This window comes from Vulpes vulpes, chromosome 8, assembly GCF_048418805.1.
Source record: "Vulpes vulpes isolate BD-2025 chromosome 8, VulVul3, whole genome shotgun sequence".
In the NCBI taxonomy this organism is placed as follows: domain Eukaryota; kingdom Metazoa; phylum Chordata; class Mammalia; order Carnivora; family Canidae; genus Vulpes; species Vulpes vulpes.
In genome coordinates, this window is record NC_132787.1 from 85317567 (window position 1) to 85341493 (window position 23927).

Sequence of the window (23927 nt, forward strand, 5' to 3'; positions counted from 1 at the left end):
GTACTGGTTGCCAGTGATACTGTGATATCTTCAAGCTCAGGAAGCACATATTTAGTGAGAAGTGAAGTAATTCTGTGTGAGGTTCGATGACATTTATTTTTCAAGTCTAAGGTCAACCCCAGCAAGCTCCAAAATACTATCATGTGTAGAATGGGACATATTTCACAAGCTTTATCTGTGACATGAGGGGGATGCTGTTTAATTTAGTCTTGATGAAAAGTCTTCTTCAGTAAAAATTTTTTAAAAAAGAAAAATTTTTGGATGCCTGGGGGGCTCAACAGTTGAATGTCTGGCTTTGGCTCAGGTCATGATCCTGGGGTCCTGGGATTGAGTCCGGCATCAGGCTTCCCACAGGGAACCTGCTTCTCCCTCTACCTATGTCTCTGCCTCTCTCTGTGTGTCTCTCATCAATAAATAAAATCTTTAAAAAAGAAAAAAATTTTAGGGGATCCCTGGGTGGCGCAGCAGTTTGACGCCTGCCTTTGGCTCAGGGCGCGATCCTGGAGACCCGGGATCGAATCCCACATCGGACTCCCGGTGTATGGAGCCTGCTTCTCCCTCTGCCTGTGTCTCTGCCTCTCTCTTTCTCTCTGTGTGACTATAATAAATTAAAAAAAAATTTTTTTAAAAATTAAAAAAAATAAAAAGAAAAAAAGAAAAAAATTTTAAAGGGGAATATTACCCAATAACTAAGGTCATTAGCATTCCAGAGCATAACGCTGGCCTGTTATAATAACCTTCCAACTGCTGAAATATGAGTAGGTAAAACTTTCAGATGAATTTAATTGAACTGAGAGAGCAGTACTTTTTCTTCCTAAGAAGAACACTCAGCCACTGATCACAAATACTGTATTTTTCTAATTTAACCCTAGTCCATCCTGTTTTTTTGACTTTTCTGCCTTAGGCTGAGTCCCTTGCTTTCTGGCACTATCATGCAACCATTCAGTTAGTTTCTGACAGACACTCCCTTTATCAAGGACAGTTTCTCAGGCCAGGTGCCATAAATGCAAACCACAGTAGCTCACATAACTACACTCCTACCTTCACACTGGTCTTTTGCTGCTGACAGCTGGTACCCCTGCCCACAGGTACACCTGAAGGAGCCCTCAGTGTTCTTGCATTGTCCATTTATGCACAGGTTCCCTTGCTGACACTCATCAATATCTGTAAAGAGAAACACATGACACTTATTTTAAAATAGGCCTCTATCTAGAACATACCATCACCTCAACTCTAAGCCTATGAATCAAGCTATGAAACCATGTCCTAAAGATGAATGTCTAACAACTTTTTTCTTCTGAAACTGTATTGCTTGAAATGCATCTGAAACATTTTGTCCAGAGAACTTCATTTGTGGCACAGTCCTTCCCCACAAGTACACCTGACAATTATCCATTTCCTGAGCAAAGCTGTAATTCTTAGTCTCTCATGTAGCATTAAAATTTTGAATTTTATCCTGATATAAGCAAGGTGTCACATGATCCCATGTTTCCTGAAATGGTTCACATAAACTATTAATGTCATGGGAGCTCACGAATTCGTTTTTAAATTAAGTTTTCAGAGAAATTAATTTGGCTGACAAGAAACTTTTGTCTCACTTATTTGTAAATAAAACAAATCAATCACAGTAAATTCTGGCTGCCAACTACTGACTGCCAATGGAGAAACTAAACAAGCGAGCTGTCATTTTAAGAACGATTTTACACCTTTCCAAGTGCTCTAAGTCTATTAGCTTTAGGAGTGGTCGACAGCAAAGAACAACCTACACCATATTTTCTTTCAGCACATTCTATTAAATACTTGAGACGTCGCTTCAAGAACTTAAGACCAACAGCAGCTCATGGAGCTGGTTGGATCTCACGTAATGTCTGACAACATTTTTAGTGCCTTGGACTCTTTTTGACTTTCTCAAAGAAGATGACAAATTAAGCATTCCCATGTGAAGATGTCTGCAGCAAGAATATACCCTCTATTCCAAGTACTGTCAGGGTATGCCAGACAACTTACATAAGTTACTCATTTATGTTGGGAGTACTGTCAGAAGTAATTCATTATAAGTAATGACACACACATTTGGAACAACTTGAGGCAACCCAGTTATCTCGAATAGGTGATCTCTGGGTCTTTGAAATGATCAAGGGGACAGAGGCAGTGTAATTCTACAGGTTAAAAAAGCCTTTTTCTTTTGTAATGAGGGACAAAATTCCTATGACAAAAGAACACATTCTAATAAAACAGGCATGTGGGACACATGTCTTCTCTCTTTTGTGCCAGGATATACACAGAAAAAAATCATTATCCCTGAAAAGTATTTCTTTAAGGGACTTTCACATGTATCACTATGACAAACCCAGCTCAGAGTTAAAATAGAGACTATCTCTAGGTATCTATAAATTTTGGACATATAATGCTAAAATATACAAAGAGATACAAAAACATAGATACAGGGATCCCTGGGTGGCTTAGCGGTTTAGCGCCTGCCTTCGGTGTGATCCTGGAGTCCCAGGATTGAGTCTCACATCAGGCTCCACGCAGGGAGCCTCTGCCTGTGTCTCTGCCTCTCTCTCTCTCTGTCTCCCATGAATAAATAAAATCTTTTTAAAAAGATACAAAAAAGATACAAAGAAACAAGTACTGAATTCATTTTTTGAACAAAAGCTGTCAATACATTTAGTGAGGTGGAAACAAAGTCAATATTTAGCACTAAAGTGAAATGGGCAGTTGCTGGAATATTGGAAAGGGGACAGATTTAAGATCTGGGAAAAATGTGACATCTGTGAGCTGATATTGTTGGGAAATATTATGAAATAATTAAAGAAAAAGGATGTTATATAATTTATGATTGTAAAAAGGGTGGGCTTTGATTGCGGAGTAAGGAAAAGAATCAGCAGAAATGTAGGTTTCTAGAGCAGAAGATGGGGACCTTGCCTAACCCTATCCCACACTGTAATGCAGACACCAGGAAAATCAGAGTAGGGGCCCAGGTTAACTGGCAAGTGGTCGTTAACTGCCCTTTCCCACCTCCAACCTTTGACGTGTGTTGCTTTTTCTGCCTCCTAAATTTTTCTCCCCTCTGCATTCAAAATTTTAAGACCAAGGCCGAACAGCAGACCTTTTGGGAAACTCTCCCAGAAGCACACAAGCAGGATTAGCCACATACTTCTTGGCTTTAACAGAACTTTGTATATGCCTATAATGTGGTGAATAACAACATCAACCACGTGTCAGACCCTGTCCCTGCATTATCCCATCTTCTGCATATCATCTCTGTTTTTGTATTTTTTCACACAATCCTCACATCAACGAGAGTAGGCACCATTACTGTTGCCTTCTCACAGATGAGCAAATAAGGCTTAGCAAAGGTAGAAAACTTATCCAAGCTTACACTTCTGAGTGTCCAAGCTAGGTTCTGATACACTACACTCCTTTTTAAACTAAATTCCAGACTTAATTTGGATTTCACCAGTGTTTTCATCCATGCACTTTTCTGTTCCAGGACCCAATCCAGGGTACCACATTGTATTTAGGGGTCTTGTCTCCACAGTCTTTCCTTGACCTTCACAACCTTAACAGTCTTGAGAATATGGGGCAGACACCTGTAGAATGTCTCCAGTCTGGATTTGTCTGATATTTTCCTCATGATTAGATGGGGGTTATGGGGTTTTGGAAGGAATAACACAGAGGTGAAATGCTCTGGCTCTCACATAATGTCAGGGGTCCGTGACATGCCCCTGACATCACTGATACTGTTAACCTTTATTATTTGGTACTTTATTATCTATAATTATCCGTAGTAGGTTTCTATTTTTCCAACCAATTAAAGTTCTGTGAGAGATTAAAACCTCTCAGTAGCACCTGCATTTGAACACAGTGCCTGGAACATGGGGGTTTCTTGATACACCCAAAAGGAAGGGAAGTTATGAAGGGAAGTTTCTACTGTAGCCCAAAAGAGTGTCACATAGAGGGGGAAAAAGAGTATTCCTAGGGCTGGCATCAAATGATGGTGTGAATCTGGGGATGCTGGGAAGCATTCTTATAGAGGAGCAGGCTCAGCTGGGATGGCTGAGTAAGAAAGAGGTTATAAGTCATTCATCCAACATGTGTTTACTCAGAGCATTATCCCTCTAAAGAGTCTAATCCCTGGATTTTAGAGACGGCATGAGACCTGGAAATCTGAGTTTATTTATCCAAGGTTGCATGGCAAACCACTAGACGAGCTGGGTAGGAAGGCTGTGGATGTGGGCTGGCAGGAAAAGGACTCAGAGGGAAGGGAGATGCTCACTTTACCTGCTGAGCTGCGAGTGGCTGGCGTTCCACTGTACACAAGGAGTTGGGCCCCCCAGGCTGAGGTTAGTGAATTTGCTACTGCTAGTGGGAGATGCTACAATTCTTAAAGACAGTAAGATATCTGCTTACTACTTATCTACTGTGGTGAGAAATTAATCTCCACCCTAAGGCCTTCACTTTCATTGAGACACTTCAGAAAGAAGACAAACTTCACTTATTTCCTCTCTTCCTCCCCTGCGAAGACCATGGTTTTAGGTATAAAGCATGAGGAGCAGAAAGGAAGCCATCCAGAGATTGGACCACAGAAAAATCTAAATTTAAAGAATTATGCAAAGAAGAATTAGAGAAGCCTTGGACAAATTACAATATACCTCCAAAAAATGTATTGTAATATACAGACACATGTACATAGGTTTACACATTATATAGAAAGCGTTCATATAGATTGGTTAAAAAAACCTGATAAGTGGTAACAGATATTAACATAACTTTTAGAAGGAAAAAAATACAAATGTTTAACAACCATACAAAATAAATGTAATAATTAGAAGTGTCCAGGGAATTAATATAATCATGAATAATAATCTTTTAGAATTAAAAGAAACACATTTAAAAAATTATAAATTAGTGTTCTGTCAAAATAATAAAAAACATTACAAACATTTTACCCAATTATTCTACTTTCATAAATAAGGAAATGATCCTAGAATTCAGACCAACTTTTATTTTATTTATTTTTAATAAAGATTTTATTTATTTATTCATGACAGATGCACAGAGAGAGAGAGAGAGGGGCAGAGACACAGGCAGAGGGAGAAGCAGGCCCCATGCAGGGAGCCTGATGTGGGACTTGATTCCCGGGTCTCCAGAATCATGCCCTGGATCCTGGGCTGAATGCAGGTGCTAAACCGCTGAGCCACCTGGGGATCCCTAAGTTTTATTTTATTTTTTTTTAAAAAAGCTTGTTAGGGGGATCCCTGGGTGGCGCAGTGGTTTAGCGCCTGCCTTTGGCCCAGGGCGCGATCCTGGAGACCCGGGATCGAATCCCACGTCGGGCTCCCGGTGCATGGAGCCTGCTTCTCCCTCTGCCTGTGTCTCTGCCTCTCTCTCTCTCACTGTGTGCCTATCATAAATAAATAAAAATTATTTAAAAAAAAAAAAAAAGCTTGTTAGGTTTGTTTTTTTCCTTTTTTTTTTTAACATAATAAGTTGGAAGAAAAATATGGTTGTTCAACACATGAACAGCAAGAAAATGCTGAAATAGTAATATTTTGGACTATACAACCTTTAAATGCATAGTAAAAGTAACATGCAGCTTTTAAAAATAATACTTGAGAAGAGTTATTCATGATGTGTAAAATGCACGTGATTTACTGTTAAGTGACAAAAAGCAAGATACAAAATTATACATACATTATCTTAGTGATAGAAAACATCCATGAGAAAGGAGTATTGATGAATGAGATTAATAAATTATTTTTCTTACTTTTTTGTGTTTGCTAGATTTTCTACAATAATTTTTTTTTTTTACAATTTTTTATTTGAGAGCGAGAGAGCACTCGTGCATACACACACACGCACACACACTCACACACACAGGAGCAGGGGTGGGGCAGAGAGGCAGAGAGAGAAGCAGACACCCCACTAAGCAGGGAGCCCAACTCAGGGCTTTATCCCAGGGCTCTGGAATCAAGTAGATGCTTAGCCAACTAAGCCACCGAGGCACTCCTACAATAAATGTTTTTAATAGCAATTTTATTGAGATATAATTCACTACCACAATTCACCTAAAGTGTACAATTCAATGGTTTTTAGCGTAGTCACAGAGTTGTGGAATTGTGTGTATTGTTTTTATAAAGAGAAGAAATGAAATAAATAGATCTGTGTTTACAAATGTTTTCTAAAAATATGCTGTTTTCCTTTATGTAAACAGATATGGTCTGTATGTTACCACAGGGAGGAGTGACTTTCAAAGCCAACAAAAATATGCTCCAAGTAGCTCAGTCAAAATAAATGACAGGTAGCAGGGTTCTTTTTTTTTTCTTTTTGGTTCCCTTTTCTAAGCTAATTACTCTAACATATTCTTAAATGCAGTTCAAATAAAAATGAGAAATCTGATCACAGTATTTACCTTTGCAGTGCTTGTGGTCTGGTGTTGGGCTATAGCCCTTGTGGCAGGAGCACATGTAGGAACCTTCAAGGTTGGAGCAAGTACCATTTGTGCAGACCTGTGGTTCTAGGCATTCATCCACATCTTGAAGAGTATTGCACAAGGGGGGAAAAAACCCATGAAGAGAGAAAAAAAATAAAGCATTAATAAAGTTGCATTTGGCTAAAAATAGAAATAGCACTTCTTCAAACAGGGACAGGTTTCTTTAAGATAAACTTTCAAATTAGCCCAAAGGAGAAACAGACGCTCTGGTGTGAACTGCATGTATGACAGTTCTATACCTTGATTTATTTTATGCAAAGTAACTCAAAAAAAGGAACCAAACATACTCTGTGGATAAATTCAATGGAAAGTTCATTGTAGAGGGGAGGGCAGAAGAGAGGGCAGTTTCAGAGCAGCACCCCTTACAAAATGAAGTATTCCAGAGAATCAAAGATACCTAGTTAGGGAACTGACAAGTTTAGCAGGAAGTGATGGTTTGCCAAAGAAAAAGATAGGACTCAGGATCTGAAGAAACCCCCAACAGAGTTCTTAACAGAAATGTAAAAACAAAACAAAACAAAACAAAAAACAAAACTCGGATCAAGTGTTCAAAGATGGCATTGAATCAGTAATAAGCCACTGGGCAGTTTGAAGGTAAAGAACAGGCTGCAGAGAGAGAGAAAATACTACTCATCTTCACCAAGCACTTACTGCATGGAAACTCTAAAGGCTGTACGTGTATTAGCTTATGTAATCCTAACAGAAGCCATACATGCCAACCATTGTATAGAAAAAGGAACCAAGATTCGAAGAAGACAGATTACCCAAGGCCATATGGTTTGAAACTGGTGGCTCATAGGTGAATCTAGTCAGCCTAACTCCAAAGATCATCCTTTAGACCCGTTTCTACTAACACAAGTCAGGTCTAGTGACAGGAACCACTGGAGAGAGAATTAAGAATGTTTGTTTTTATTATTTGCTAACATAGCATTAATAAAGAAACAATCATCAAAGTATTCATTGATTTCATTCAGGATTCATTAAGCTCTCACTAGAATATTGTTAATTCAGGGGCGCCTGGGTGGCTCAGTTGATTAAGCATCCAACTCTTGGTTTTGGCTCAAGTCATGATCCCAGAGTTGGGAGATCAAGCCCACCATTGAGCTCCAGTGGGGAGTCTGGCTGAGATTCTTTTCCTCGCCCTTGGCCCCTCCTCTGCTCACCCTTTTTCTCCCTCTTTCTTTCTAAAATAAATACATCTTAAAAAAAAATAATTGTAAAAAAGAAAAAGGAGAAAAAATGAGTGGGAAATATCAGAAAGGGAGACAGAACATGAGAGACTCCTAACTCTGGGAAATGAACAAGGGGTAGTGGAAAGGGAGGAGGGCAGGGGGGTGGGGGTGACTGGGTGACAGGCACTGAGGGGGGCACTTGATGGGATGAGCACTGGGTGTTATGCTAGATGTTGGCAAATTGAACTCCAATAAAAAAAAATTAAAAAAAAAAGAAACAGGAAAAAGAATATATTGTTGATTGAAAAAGAAACATTTGCATTCTATGCCCCATCTGAGTCCCTCTGGTAAGTCCACTATATGTTGCAGTGAAAAGGCAGACAGTGTAACATGAACAACCAAACCCTTAAGAGGAAAAATTTAAACCCCTACGTGTTAAACCTACACATAGCATCATGATTTAGCCTTAACTTTACAGCAGTCTGTGACTTAATCCAAGTATCTTAATCAGAAAGCAGACAAACAATAAGGAGGAAAATGCTCTTGACTACATCCATTTCATTTTGCAATGCTCATCATGAAAGCAATAAAGCTTTCCACCCTCCTAATATTAACAGGCAGAGAGTCACGAACATATTAACATCAGAGATCTAGTTCTAACTCAGCCTTCCAGAGGTCAGACTGTACTTGTTTGCATGACATTTCATGAAAACTGTACTCTAGCTTTCTTACAATGCTATCTAGAAATAGAGGATTACCCAAATAGGGCAAAGGTGTGTGAGCACGCAAGCACACAGGCGTACGCTTCACATGCTAATTGAAAACAGCTAAGGCACTGGCATTGCCTGCGTGTTCTACTTTGCTTGCACAAAATCACTTGTTATGGTGAACTGACCCTACTCTACGACGGCAAAAATAGCACTTCCAGACTGACTCATTGTCCATCCTTTCTCTGGTTGTGGGAGTCCACTTTTATAAACACTGAACACAAACAACTTGAAAGAAGAAGCCAAACGCTGAAGCCAAAGTAAATAATGGGACAAAATGAGCCTAGACTCCTGGCATGTAAATTCCAGACAGCAACATTAAAATGTCATGTCTAGTATGCGGATTGGTTTCAAAAATGTAAAAAAGTCAAAAAATGTATGGATTGTTCTCTTTAATTATTCATGTACCATGAAATGTGATTTATTGAGCTACAGAAAATAGTAACAAAATCAACTTCTAAGACCATATTTTCTCTAGCTAAAGCAAATTAACAGGCAGTACAGATTATCATTCATGAAATATTTTAAAAATACTAGATATTAGGGCGCCTAGGTGGCTCAGTCAGTTAAGTGTCCAGCTCTTGGTTTTGGCTCAGGTCATGATCTCAGGGTTGTGGAATGGAACTCCACATTGGGCTCTGCACTCAGCATGGAGTCTGCTTGTCCCTCCTCCTCTGCCTCTCCCCCTGCTTGCACTCTCTCTCTCTTTCAAATAAATAAATAAAATCTTTAAAAAAAAAAACACTTGATACTACAAGATACTTGAGTTAAGAGTACCACACTGCACACTGAAGAGTTGCTAAGAGAGTTCATCTTACAAATCCTCATCATAAGGAAAAAAAAAAATTAATTCTGTAACTATGGTAATAGACTTTCACTAGATTTACTGTGATCATTTTGTAACATATACAAGTATCAAATTATTGTGTTGTAAATCTGAAACTAATATAATGTTATAGATCTATTATACCTCAAAAAGAATGTATAGTAGGAAGGTGCCTGGACTGTGGGGCCTCACTTGATGGAGGTAAAAGGAGTGAAACAAACTCAGTTTTATCTTTCACGCAGACCTGTCTCTTAAGCTGCAGACCCCTACAACCTAGTTGGTCAGTGTACTGGACATCTCCACTTGATGTCCCATAGGCACCTCCAAGTCTTCACAGCCAAAACTGATCTTTCTTCCTCTATTTTCTTCATGCTGACTTCCAGGTCAATATGCGATACCACTATCCACCTAGATGCCCAAGTCAGAAACTGGGAGTCATCCTTTCTAGATTCTTTATTCTCCCTCTTAACCCACATTCAATTTATAATAGATCAATTCTATCTTCCCAGTATTTCTCAAATACACCTGCTTCATTTCATTCTTACTACCACCATTCTGTCTCACATGGATTACTGCCATAGTTTCTCTATTTCAAGTGTTGCTCTCTCTAATCCACTATCCAGCCAGTAGCCAGACTAATCTAAAATATAAACAAAATTGATGGTGTTGCTCTTTTAAAAACCGTCAATGGTTTCCAGTGTTCCTCCATTCAGTCAAAGATACAAACCTGTGGAGCTCTGAGTGTTATCAACAGAAAATGTATCCTCTCCTCCCAGTTCTTCAAACCCTTGGGAGGATCAAGGCTTTGGGAAACAAGATAGCTCCTATCTACCCCACCAGCCAACACCCATAGCCTCTTATCCTTCCTGCAGAGGGAAATGGCTAGGTCTTTGGTTTTCTATATTGGAGCTCAAATCGCATCTTACTCTAGAGTTATGGTCTTGTACAAGAGTCAGATTAGTCAGATTATCCAAATTCTTGTGTTACATATACATAATGAGTTCAAAAGCGAAACACCATAAAAAACACTGTGTTCACAGAAAAATGTGCTCCAAACTCCCAAAATACAATTTACCAATGGGCTTTTGGGACATAATTTGGCATCTGCTATTCAATGAATTAATTAAACCTCCCACAGTAAGGAAACTGCCAGGAGTTTATGAGGTCAGCACTTTGAGGATATAATCATTTAAAAGCTTATGAATCACCCTGGTATACTATTACCCAATCCAAATTGATCAATCTACAACACCCCGAGAGACTCTAACAGAGGCCTGTGGAAAACCAGATATGCCATGTCTATAGAATTTCATGATGTGCTCCTCTGAGAAGTCTATTAGAAGGGGCATTCTGGATAGTGGGCATGATTTGTCCTTAGTAAACCCTGGCTGATTCTTATGATCGTCTTTTTCTTTTAAAATGTTTCACCTTGGGGCACCTGGGTGGCACAGTTGGTTAAGTGTCAGACTCCTGGGTTTTGGCTCAGGTCCTGATCTCAGAGTTCTAAGATGGAGCCCTGCATCAGGCTCTGTGCTTGGTGAGGAGTCTGCTTAAGACACTCTCTCTCTCTCTCTCTCTCTCTCTCTCTCTGTCTCTCTCAAATAAATAAATAAGTCTTAAAAATTTTTTTCACCTCATCATTTGAACACTGCAGCCTACAGCTGTCAGCATGAACATGAAATTCATGGTCATTAGTTCCTAAACTCCACCTTCTTTTTCCTTTGGGGAGAAAGGAGGACATAAATCTATCCAGCTCTCTGGCAACTTTCCATTCTCCATAATTTTTACAAAGATGGCTTTCGTCTGGCCACCAAATCCACTTGCAAATATTCTCATTGTCTTGGGATGGAATTCCTCTGGGTCAGGGACCCTTTTGAAATTTCCCTTCCTAATGTCCTGGGAACATATGAGACAGCCTGAAAGCCCCTCTCTGGTATGCATGACATCTGAGGTACAGAGGGTGTTCACTGGCTGACCTCACGCAAGTCAGACCCAGGCTATGCTGCCTGCTTCCACTTCACCTATCACTTCCTTGAGGTTGGTCAGAATTGGATCCAGAGTGACAGCTTACATACTTCCTGTACTTTCAAGGAAATGACTCTCCCAACACTTCAAATCAGAAATATTTCAGAGGCCATCCCAACTCATTTAATTCCTTAGTGACCACCACAGACTTCGATGAGCAAGCACCATTTGATATTGCACAGTAAACATCTTATTCTGTCATTCTGTCTACATGAAAATACAGGACTACTCCCCCACCCTCAACATGGCATTACTTCAGTTATCCCTCTTCTGTGTACATAGTCTTTGATGGTACAGATAATGGCAGAATGTATTTGACAGAAAAACAAGCATGGTAAGGTTAAGACACGAAAACTGGTTAGGCCAGAGTGATGGAACAACCCGAATCCAAGGTGCAGTATATCCGCAGGATCTCAGGCACCCTCCATCAAGCCTGGCCGAGTTAAGCTGTGCAGTAGCAGTGCAGCCTACAAAAATATGTTACACATCCCTCAAAGACTCATCACTGTTTTTCAAAACTGGAAAACAGCCAATGCTATGTACATCCCAGTTAAAGAGCCAAAGATGATCTCAGAAAATCAATCCATTACTCCTACCAAATCACAGGCTTCCTACCTCCCCTATTCCAAAAGAACATTTTGTCTTTCAGCAAAACTCAACTGGGGCTATCTGTGGTGTAGGCTGCCATCTGCCATCTGAGAGTTCAAGAACCCCTCAGCCATTCTTATTGCTGCTTGCAAAGGATGATTCCCACACACGGATCTTCTATGAACTTCTCTTTCCTCATTATCTTAATCATATTACTTTGTTCTCTTATTTTCTTGAGTGTACAGGACAGATAGATGTGTTAGTGTAAAGGGCAGAACACGAGTTTTGGAGATAAGAGACCTGGGATCATGTCCTAGCTCTGCCATTTATTACCTATGACTTTAAGCAAGCATATCTGGGAATCAATTTCTATGCCTGTACTACAGGGACTATTGCCCTGATAGCAAATAAAACAACGAAGACAAAGCCCTTTGTGGCAATGTAAGAGAAGTTTTTTGTTATAATAATTAGCCTTCTCACACACGTACGTTTCCTGCTTGAAAAAGTAGTTTTTCTTTGCTTTTCTTATTGAGATATAATTGCAAATGACATTGGGTAAGTTTAAGTGATAATCTGATATGCTTATATATTGCAAAAATGATTAACACAGTTAGCTAACACCTCTCTTATGTCATATAATTATTTCCCTTTTTTGTGAACCTAATTATCATCTAGCTTCTTAGCAGCTTTGAAGTATATAACACAGCACCGTTGACTGTAATCAGTGTAATACAGCACAGTTGACTATAATCACTAATCTGTGCAAAAGATCTCCAGGGCTTATCTACCTGCCAGTTGCAAGTTCATACCCATAAACAACATCTCCCCAGTTCCCCCAGCTCCCAGCCCCTGATAACTACAATTCTATTTTGTTTTGCTTATTTACAACTTCAAGTCTTCTCTGGAATTAAGCATGTAATTAGGTATTTAATAATAACATAATGACTAGTGAGAAGACTTCTTTAGCTATAGTGATTTAGGGATTAGACTGGTGTTTGCATATTTAATAATAACTGCAAAAGGTAGAGATGTTCAGTTCTGTTACCATCTTGTACAAAGTAAGTAAATGTAGAATGAAAGTCTTTGATTTCAGGTAAGTCTAAGAGTATCCATCTATTCCATAAAGGTTAACAATTCTTAAAATCTGAAGTAAATCCTAGTGTGAGAAGAACTAGAACAAGGAGCTTTCCATGTTTCCATGCAAGTTCTATGCACCTGGTTTTGGTTAAGACTGGCTAACCAGTTGTCAAGTGGATCAAATGACACTAAGTTCTTCAAATGCCTAAGACCCATTACATTTAGAAAACATAAATCGGAGTCACAAAGTCACCATTAACTTAATTACGGTTTGACAGAGAAGGATTACTATGGTAAAAATTTCAGAAATTTGTGTTCCCAGGTCATATGGTCTTTCATAGACTCAATTATAAAGCAAGACAATAAAGTAACTAATAAAGGGGTAGCTGCATACATCCACCAGGTGACAGATACTGTGTCTTATGCAGGTGAGCAAAGAAAATGAAGTTAAAGGATGGAGATGGCCAAGCTGCAGAAGGTAGAACATTTGTTAGAGATGATCGATGACCCTAAAGAAAAGCATGATTCTCAAGAAACAGATCCCAGCTAAACAAAATTGCTGAGAAGTTGAAAGGTAACTATAAAATTAAGATTACTTAGATTCATAAAAAGAAAACTCCTGTGATAGAGGGAGAGCTAAGAACTACAGGAAATGAACTTCTTAAAGAAAGTCAAAGATGGTTATAGATAGAAACTCGAAATATAATTTACTTAAACAGATACCAGTTATTACCACACTTCTTATATTTCAGGTTTAGGGAGGTAAAAGGGAGGATAACAGAGTTGGGGGACGAAGCATTATAATAACGTTCATTGGATCCTACCTTGTGTCACACACCTTACAGGTGCTTTATATTGCTTATTTAATCCTGACAGTAAATCCCATCAAGATTTCATCTCCCATTTTAAAGATATTGAAACCAAGCTTCAGAGAAATCATATATAACCCCAAATCTGTCTAAATTCAGGGAAACAGGATCTTTATATCAGAGTTACTGAATGTGCTTTCAAACAATTTAATATTTGAGAATCTCCTTTGGAGGATGGCTCCAGTAGGGTCTGAACCACGCTTGTTCATGAGTGAAGAGAAACCTGTTAATTGAGTACCTGACAGGCTAGCTTCCCTCAAGAAAGGTTCTAGTTGAAGCAGCCAGTTGGAACTGGCCAGAACCCAGGGTGATGAAATAGTCATTAGAGGCGGGGATCAAGAGGGCAGCAGCTCCAGGCTGAATGTGAGATCCAAGGAATACAATGGTGAATGATGAAAGCAGCTTTCAAGAGAGGACTGAAATCCACAACTTGAAAGAAGAAGCTACATTAACAGAGGAGCCAACAAGAGTTGCCAAAAGGCATCAAGGGATAGATATTTTGAAAGTGGACAATAAACTACTGAGAATGAAGGATCATATGCCCTGAACTCAACACTAGGAAACCAGCATGGTCTCCCAGACAACACCTGCTGACATCTGACCTGTTTCTGCTCCAAACAACTTCTGTTCTAATTCATAAATCAAGGAGAAGCATCAATCAGTGAGATCCAGCGTACATGGCATGAATACAAGGAGGCCATTAATGGTTTCACCAAGTTCACCTTTGAGTCAGTAAAAGAAGCATAAAGTATAACTGGTATCAAATCTCTGCAGAATATGAGGGTCAAAACAGCAATTCTCAACTTCTAATGAATCCATTTAACAGAAAAAAAAAAGAGTCAACATATGGATCAATGGACTTTAGAAAAAACCATGAGCATAATGCCACACATTACATATAACACTGTACAGCTTTAATTATAATAATTTAAAAATATTCATTCAGTGAGAGCACAGTGATAGAAAAAGGAAGGTACCAAGACTTATGGAACAGAATCCCCTGTGATTTAGGGATTATATTTTTCTACAGAAAATCTTCTACAGAAGATAACAAATACCAAATCCAAGACTTTCTTCAAATGGTGAGCTTTGGAAAAATTTTAAGTCTAATGTTCTCATATATTTAAAATTGGGGTTCCCCCCAATTTTTTAATTTTTAATTGTCTTATCAATGCACTCTAAATGATCTGGAATAAAAGGATATTAAAAAGCCACAAACTAGTCCCAAATAACCATTAGAGACAAAAACAAATAGAAAGGAACACCATATAAATAGCTTATCATTTGATGCTTTCTCTGATCCCCCAGTGACTCTCTGATACCATCTCCCTTAAGCTGTTTCTTTTTTTCCTTTGTGGCACTCAACATACATCTGACATACCATATACTTCTACCTGGTGAACTGTTTATTTCCAAGTACAATATGAGCTCTAGAGCATAAGCGCAATGAGGAGAAGGCTTTTATTTTGTTTACTCTCTACTCTGGGGTCTTGAAAAATGCCTAGCTCTTGGTAGACAACTGTTTAATAACTGAATGAATAAATATTTAATCAAGTTGTTGTCAATTAGCTCAACTCAGTGATGAGCTTAAGTAATGACTACACCTTCTGAAAGGTATTTTGGAGTACCAGAAGTATAAACGTGAGAACTAAAACATAATATGGCTGGGTATTCAGTAGCCTTGTCGGAGTTTGTAGAAAAATCTTATTTGTTCATTGGTTCAATAAGAACAGAAAAGCATGTTGCAATACCTACTTTTTATCACACTCAACTTTTTAACATGGGAAAGCTCAACTACTATAAAAAACTAAGATGAATCCATTTTGGTATAATCTGCAAAAGCTCCCCTGAGAATTTTAGAGGAGCTGCATGTCCTGTATGAACAATGAATGGAAGTGAAAGCATTTCAGAGAGGAGCTTCATCTGCAGATGATAGAGCCTAAAATTTCACCCAACACAGAAGGAAAAAAAAAACAAAACATGGCCTATTTTTCACAGGAAATGCGTGATCTTAGCAATGCAAAAACGAAAACTAGTGATTGGAATAAGTGGCTAAATGTGTGACTTTGTTTGACTTCCACAGTGAGCTAATATTTCTGCTTATGATTCTATTAATCTGTTGACAAATGGAAGTAACTTTTAACAGAGGTGCTGTGTTTCTGTCACTAATCTGGAGCAAAGTGGCTGTGCTTAGACTGGTTGCATACATCTAGGTATGATAACTCATTTAGTATTATTGCCCAGGCTAGATAAATCCATTTATATTAAACAGCAATCACTTGCCTGTTTGGTCAGTCATATTTTATGAGTAAGTTTGTCAAACAGGGCTGTGTTTATACCACTATAACGGATTTTAGTTATTTAAGATAAAACTCAGACTCTACTCTTGGACTATAATATGCATCAGTATGTAAAAATGAGAACAAGAATGGAATCTTGATAGGCAACTGCAAAATGTATGCCAAACAGGAAAATTAAAACCAAATGTATGTTCTGACCAGTGATCACATAAACCAATGCATATCAAATAATTGATAAACAAAAATCTTCTCTTCTCCCAAAGATCAATATCTCACAATTCCAGTGGCAGACATGCATGGAGATGGGCATGAGGTCCAAGGCAGAGGTCCACCTGTACCATGTACAGAACCGAGCATATGCAACCTGGTGTTGAGTCCAAAGCTTTGAAATTGGGACTGTTTCTGCCAAGCCTACTTATCTCACCTGCTCTGCATCACCTAAACATCTTTCCCAGAGATGTAGGAGTGAAGGTGAATGTTTTAAAAAGAACTAAGAGGGTCTAGCACCATCTGCCCCCTGATCCTGCAGCAAATCTCTTGTTCTCTGTCCTTTGGCTACACTTGACTTTCACCTTCTGGAACACGACTGCTTCCGCCTTCCCCAAGCCTCCTGCATATACTGTTTCCTCTGTCCAAAACGGTCACCCTCCCCACCCTTTCCCCAATTAAATCCCCAGGTAAACTTCAATCAAGAATTTTCCTGGAGGCAATTCGTTCTATCACACACTCTCACAGCATCATAGGACCCTCCTTCCCAGCACTGTCTCATTTGGGTTTTTCCATTTATTTATGAGATGCCTGGGTATCAGTTTCCCCTCACCAGACAGTTCCATGAGGAAGGCCCTTTCTCTTCCCTCAATGTATCTCAGCAGTCAGCACAACTCTGGTATATGATAGTAAGTTCTTCAGCATTTATGGATGAAAAGAAAGAATGTATGAATAAATGAGAAGTTTAACTCACGTCGTCAGAGTCTGGCATTGAGTGTAAAAGATCTCAGCTACTAATGAAAAGATCACACAGAGACAGAAACACTGAAGAAAATCATTAAGGGGGAAAGCTAATTAGTGCACAGCTAATTGGAACTAAAGCAAATTTGTCATGTACTTTCCTCAGAGTCTAATGTCGGTATGCAGTTTCTTAAACACTTAAATGAATAAATATAAGAGGCTCAGCAGTCCATCAAGATTTCTTTCTACTTCTGCTGCATATTTGTGTTTGTATGTTCCTAATTCTACTAGTCTATGGTAGCTTCTTCTTAAGCTTTTTCTCTCTTTTTTAGCCTTTTGCTCTCCACCACTCTCCCCACTGTGGTGATTAGGATTTTACTCAGTCGTGGTTATTCATCACCTCAAGGACAATTTGCTTTGATCAGAATTATTTCCCCTAGGTATAAATCTCACATTCTTCATGCCAATTTGTTTTCTTATTTTCTCTCTGGTTAAAAGTAACTTACAGCTTTTCTTAGAAATTTTCTCAGGAGGACACAAGTTTGCTATATTCCATTTTTTTTTTCTTTTTTTAATTTTGAAAGAGGGCTCACTTGGCATTACACCACTCTGACAGAAAATGGATGAAACAGAAGAAACAAAACTATGATGAAGACACTTGAGCACCTACCAAGACATTGCCCATTCCAACCTCGGAACCCTTCTGTGCAGGGAACACACTGATAAGATCCAGGAGAATTCACACACTGCTCATCTGGACAAGTGCTTGGAGTCAAGCATTCATCAATATCTGAAAAATCAAAAAACTAGGTCACAAACATGTTATCACAATACTAAAGGAAAAAACTTACTTTTCTGATGAAGTTGGTGGGTGGGGAAGGTGTGTTACATCTACATTTTGGTGGAGAAAACTTTAAGTCAAACAGTAGTCCCACACTTACACACCACAGTGATAAAGCATGGCCAGGTATACCTGGATTAAAATAGTTACACACATTCAAAAGAACTTGGCCCCAAACAGTCCAACTGTCAGGATCAGAACTCTCCACCCCGGGAGCTGGCAGGTCCTTGGGGGCCACTTCCTGGACATCAAACCTTTGAAGTAATAGTGCAGCTTGCCAGAATGAAATATAACAAAGAGGCATGAGAGTGACGAAGCCACATAGCCACCTGGCCAGACATGGATGGCCAGAGAGCTGCAGACAATGGATGCTCTAGGGAAATCCTTGCTTTGACTTCGTGGGCCCAAAAACATCCTAGGTTTGGATAATTTAGAACTTTCATAGGATAGGAATTCCTTGGAGGTGGAAAAAAACATTAGGAGAGAATGAACTCATCAAATACTTCCAAGAGTTTCCAGAAAACATGGTGTATGATCATATGGTAATATTTTCTAATAAAAATATACCTTATTGTTCACATTCACAGTTAACTGAAGTTCTTCATTATTATTCTTTTCCATGTGAATTGAAAAAAAAAAAAACACCTTCAGTACAGTTGGGGCTATGACACAGGTTAGTACTACAACGGCTTTAGGCATTTTAAAGAATGGTAGAACAACAGAATGGGGGAGAAGCAGGATACAGGAAATGGTTCAAGAGTTTAGCATGGGTGATAATACCCTGGGTATCAGCCCCATTCAAAATGATCATTTTTCTGGAGTTGGATTCTGAATTCAAGTGAGTGGATTTAATGTCTACGTTTTCTCATTTAAACTGTATATAGGTCCTCTCATGCTTAAAATATAAACAGAATTTTCAGGACATAAGCTAAAAAGCAAAAGAAATGTATAATGGGTACAGTCATTCATTCTGGTAAATTCTCAACAATTATCTCCGCTTATCACTAGACAAGTGTGAAAAGATGCTTAAAGCAAAAAAAAAAAAGATGCTCAAAGTAAAAAAGTTGAAGATGATATTAATAGAATAAGCACCAGGTCAGTGTGGTAATTTTTTTTCCTATCAGTGAAAAATCCTTGCCAATAGACAATGACACACAGTGTTGGTTTTTTTTTTTTTTTTTAGGTCAGATGTTCTGGGACTTCTTGTTCTACAAAAAGATGAGGCTTGCCAGTTTCATTTTCCAAACAGCATTACATTCTTCTTTGGAAGGAATTTTTTTTTTTTTAATAGAACTACAACTGCTAAGTCAGAGAAGGTCATTGAGAAAGGCTGGTCCAATAGATAAGGTGCAGTGCTGAGTAATAGAAGACCACATCCCTGAATTCCCCACTGGTCTCACCTCTGCTTGCTTGTCCCCTCATTTAAAGACTAGGGACTACCTGCCTAGGAATACCTTAAGCGAACAAAGTAAGGATGCATGAGATAATGTCTGTGAACTACAAGAGACTCCTTGGAGACTGGCGCTGTTTGAAAGCAACTTTGTTAGTGGCAGCTGAGAAAATCTTCGGTGAGCCAGAAGCCTGGGGACCTTTGGTTCTGGTCCATGACGAAATTAGGAAACAGCCATGTTATTTAGCTCCTTTTTCTTTTCAAGCCATTTCATGGGGGTAGAATTATAGATCATCTACTCAGGGAACCCTGGTAGTATTTCTGTTAATTTCCATACACTGAATATTCCTGAACAGTCTCCTAACTGCTTCCCACTCGCTTACAGAACTTTCACATTTCTTTTCTATTCCTTCCTACTTTCTATACTTATGCTACTTTTCCTACTTAAGCATTTTTATTTTCCCATCCTGAAACTATATGCAGAACCTAACAATGAGCATTTGACGTTTTTTTTTCTTTTTAATAATAAATTTATTTTTTATTGGTGTTCAATTTGCCAACATACAGAATAACACCCAGTGCTCATCCCGTCAAGTGCCCCCCTCAGTGCCCATCACCCATTCACCCCCACCGCCCCCGCCCTCCTCCCCTTCCACCACCCCTAGTCCGTTTCCCAGAGTTAGGAGTCTTTATGTTCTGTCTCCCTTTCTGATATTTCCTACCCATTTCTTCTCCCTTCCCTTCTATTCCCTTTCACTATTATTTATATTCCCCAAATGAATGAGAACATATAATGTTTTTCCTTCCCTGATTGACTTATTTCACTCAGCATAATACCCTCCAGTTCCATCCACGTTGAAGCAAATGGTGGGTATTTGTCATTTCTAATGGCTGAGTAATATTCCACTGCATACATAAACCACATCTTCTTTATCCATTCATATTTTGATGGACACTGAGGCTCCTTCCACATTTTGGCTATTGTAGCATTTGATGTTTTTGGGGGAGTGTTGCTGTGCACATAAATGCTTGTCAGGTAAACAAACCCATGCAATTTTTTTTAAAGAACACTTCCACAAATACAGATGGGTCTATGCAAAAACAAAGTCATCAGGGAAAATGGGGAGGTTCTTGAGAACTAGCAAGGTGATAGGCACCACACAAGATATTGCAACAGGCATTTATTCCTATGACAACCCAGAAAGTTAACTTTGCAGCTCCTGTTTCACAGGTTTCAAAAGGGCTCAGTCATTGGCTCCAAGCCACAGAGTTACTAACGTGGGAGTCAGGAGCCAATGCCATGGTCCTGCCCTCTCCCAGGGCCATGCTGCCTCTCCAGGGTGGAAGGAGGGTCCCCTGTAAGAGGAGAGGGGGATGCTTCACCCCTTGCTGACCCACGGCCCTCAGCTGCCAGGAGAGCCCCCTTAGAGCTCTGTTCTGATCTGAGTTGGTTAAAGATTCAGTCATGTAAAATGCTCCCACTTCTCTCCAGATCAGAATGCAAGGGGCTGAACAAGAGGCCAGGGGGAGCGGCAGGTGCAGGCTGCCAAAAAACATCTAATTAGCTTTCCCTTCAGGCCTGGGTCATTAGATCCATGAAGAAAACCAACACGGAGGAGCCAGGGACAGCTGAGAGCAGCCTGCACCAACTTGTCCATTCCTCCCTCAGCCTGGAAGCCCAGCCGTATTAGAAAACAGGCTGATCTCCAGGCAGCCAGGCAAAAGTCCCATGGAACTGGCACCATCCACACAGCCTAGCTCCTCAGAAACATGCTCAGAGACCCCTGCTCCTCTGCCGGCACACATCCATGGCGGCATCTAAGCAATGTATTTCTTTGTGAAAAGAATTATTTAAAAAGTATCATGGGTGGTTTCAGATAGAAACTGTATAACTGGGACACAAACATGAGCAGAAAAATTAAGTGGTTAATCATTCTGACCATGCTCCAAAAGCTTTTCAGAACTTTTTTTTTTTTAAATAACACTAGCAAACTCATTGCTGTGGTCACTAATAAAGAAATTTTATCTAGCATGGTTGGAATTTGACCTGGAGTTAGTCAAGCAGTGCTTCTGTGGAGGGTTTGTAAGCAAATCCCAGAATACACATAAAAGAAAGAAGCTGATAGAGAAAGGAATGTAATAAGGCCAAAAGGTGGGAAACTAAAAATCAACAGTGGGTGAACCTGCACCATGTTCCCAGATGAATGATCCAGATGCTGTAATTAAGTCGGGTTTATGCTAAAATAATCTGCAACTAACTGTTCTATAGTAATTCACTACAAATTCCAGGGAAGGGCAGGTGTTGAAGTGGACAACAAGGAGAACATGAAGACGAAAAATAATCCAGACAAAGCCACTGAAATGAGGCAAAGAGGCTGTGACTCCAAAAGGCAGGAAGAGCTTGGATGAGCTGGTGTCATATACACATCGGCAGAGGAGAGAAAGTACCAGGCCAGGAGCTGAGTGGCCCCGGCTGTGGACTCAGCCCTGCATTTCAGGATCATGTGTATTCCACACTTGGAGGTGGTACAGACTCACCCTCGCAACGGCCTCCCCGGGTCATGCGGTACCCGCTGTCACAGTATTCGCACCGGAAGGCGCCCACGGTATTGATACAGTGCCCTTCCCCGCACACATCTGGCCTCAGGCACTCGTCAACATCTACACGAAGCAGAAAGCAGAATTGTTGAGTTTTATTTCCCACAATATCATTTCAAACCTGTTCCATCTCCCAGGTCAGTTTGAAGTCAAGAATAAAATAACCGATTCCTGCCACCATCTCTTCGATTCATGTGACGTGTTTCAAAATTGAGTGGTTTTGATTTATGTGAGACCCAAAACATTTAACACCTCGGGCTCTGCACACATCTGACACTCTTCATCTTTTGGAGAAAAGAATCCATTTTGATATCCTCCAGTATCAAGCAGATGACTATGTCATAAAAGGTTCTCAATAATAAATTCTGGGTTGCCTGAATAAGCAGTAAGATTGATGGGATCTTAGGGGAGCTAATAACCCAGATCGGGAAATTTATGCATCGGGAAGAACCCGGACATTACCTATGCAGTTAGTACCCTCCTCGCTGGCCATAAATCCTGCTGGGCAAATACACAAGAAACTTCCCTCAGTGTTTTCACAGCGTCCCTGGGAGCAGAGTTGTTGGACCTGAGTGCATTCATCAATATCTGTTAACAAAAATACAGATAAAAGGATTAGTGCAGTGTAGCATGAAATTCTGTCTCCTTGTTCATTAAATACTGGCATACTATTCCCTGTGCACCAAACCTTTATAACCGAGGAAAACAATAAAAGGAGACATGATCATACTTCCCAGATACCTGAAGGATGGTTATTGCAAACAGGAAATATGCTTAGGGTGTATTGTTTCAAAAGCTGAAATTACAACTATGATGTTGGTGTTTCTGAGAGACAGATTTGGGTCAACGCAGAAGGACCCACCAGATACATGGAGTCCTTAAAGCAATGAAATTTGCTGTGTGACTCCCAGGCCAGCTCAGCAGAGATGGCCAGAAATATTGTGAAAGGGACTCTTTCACTTACTGCACACATGGTTGAAGCTGGACCAGATAATCAACTGCCCCTTTCAACTTTTATATTCTAGGGTTCCAAATAGAATACATTACAGTGTACATGAATTCAAGACAAATAGCTATGGGATAAAGAGGTGGCTACTCCTCTTGACCAACCCCACATATATGTACAAAACCAGAAAGCACAATTCACACATCTTGCATAATGGTTAAGGCATATTAAAGTTGTATTAATTGGAATATGCCTTTGTTGCTTTACATTTGCCTTATAACTCTTAGTGCTGAATCTTTTTCTAAAAAAAAAAAAAAGAAGTTAAATATAATGTTAATGTAATTACACTGAAATGATTTCCATAATGCTATCCATCACTGAGATACATTCTTTCCAAAGAACCATATATGAGATTCTGTGTTTGTAAATTCATTAATAGCTTTGTGCCAACTTATTTTCAGTTTAGAAGTTGCTTTTAGAAATCAGATTTTATGCACTTACATGAATATAAGTCTTTATTGCTACATATAAATATTATTTTGCTAAATATATGTTAGTAGGTAGCTATTTCTATTATTCTATTATTTTATTTTATGTTTTATTATAATATTTTATTATACATAGAAATCTTTGAAAATTGTTTCATCCTTTTTTTTTTTCACCTTTATCTAATTGTATTACATTTGGCCAGGTAGGTAGCATTGGAGCAGGAGATAAGAACATCTCAGGAGATTAGCTAACCTCTTTTTGGGCTCCCTTAGTTCAGGGACACAAATTTTTAAAAATTAAGCACAATAACAATTCCCATGATAATTACATAAAACATGTTCTTAATGTGTAAACAGTTGATATTTAATAATTTCATCTATCACAATTATCTCTTACCAACACATTTCCTCTGTTGCTCACTGAACTTGTAGCCCTCGTAGCATATACAGGTATACCTCACAGGCAGATTAATGCAGTGTCCGGCTCCACAGATATCAGGGTTCACAGTACACTCATTGATTTCTTAAAAATAAACAATAGAGGAAAAAACAGACATCAACAAAGATTTCATTGCTTTCAAAGCATTCCTGTG

The 23927-nt window shown here is 39.2% G+C and overlaps 1 protein-coding gene across 21 annotated transcripts in view; it reads right to left on the minus strand.

Moving 5' to 3' along the window:
* Positions 1-23927, minus strand: part of LTBP1 (latent transforming growth factor beta binding protein 1) — a 389007-nt gene that overhangs the window by 90029 nt on the left and 275051 nt on the right. For all 21 annotated transcript variants that reach the window (XM_072767337.1, XM_072767335.1, XM_072767336.1 and 18 more), the window contains 6 exons: positions 23732-23857; positions 22363-22488; positions 21841-21963; positions 17742-17861; positions 6419-6541; positions 1042-1164 (listed from right to left, as the gene is read on the minus strand). In XM_072767337.1, the coding sequence (XP_072623438.1) occupies positions 1042-1164; positions 6419-6541; positions 17742-17861; positions 21841-21963; positions 22363-22488; positions 23732-23857 (741 nt within the window). The remainder of the gene's footprint in view (positions 1-1041; positions 1165-6418; positions 6542-17741; positions 17862-21840; positions 21964-22362; positions 22489-23731; positions 23858-23927) is intronic.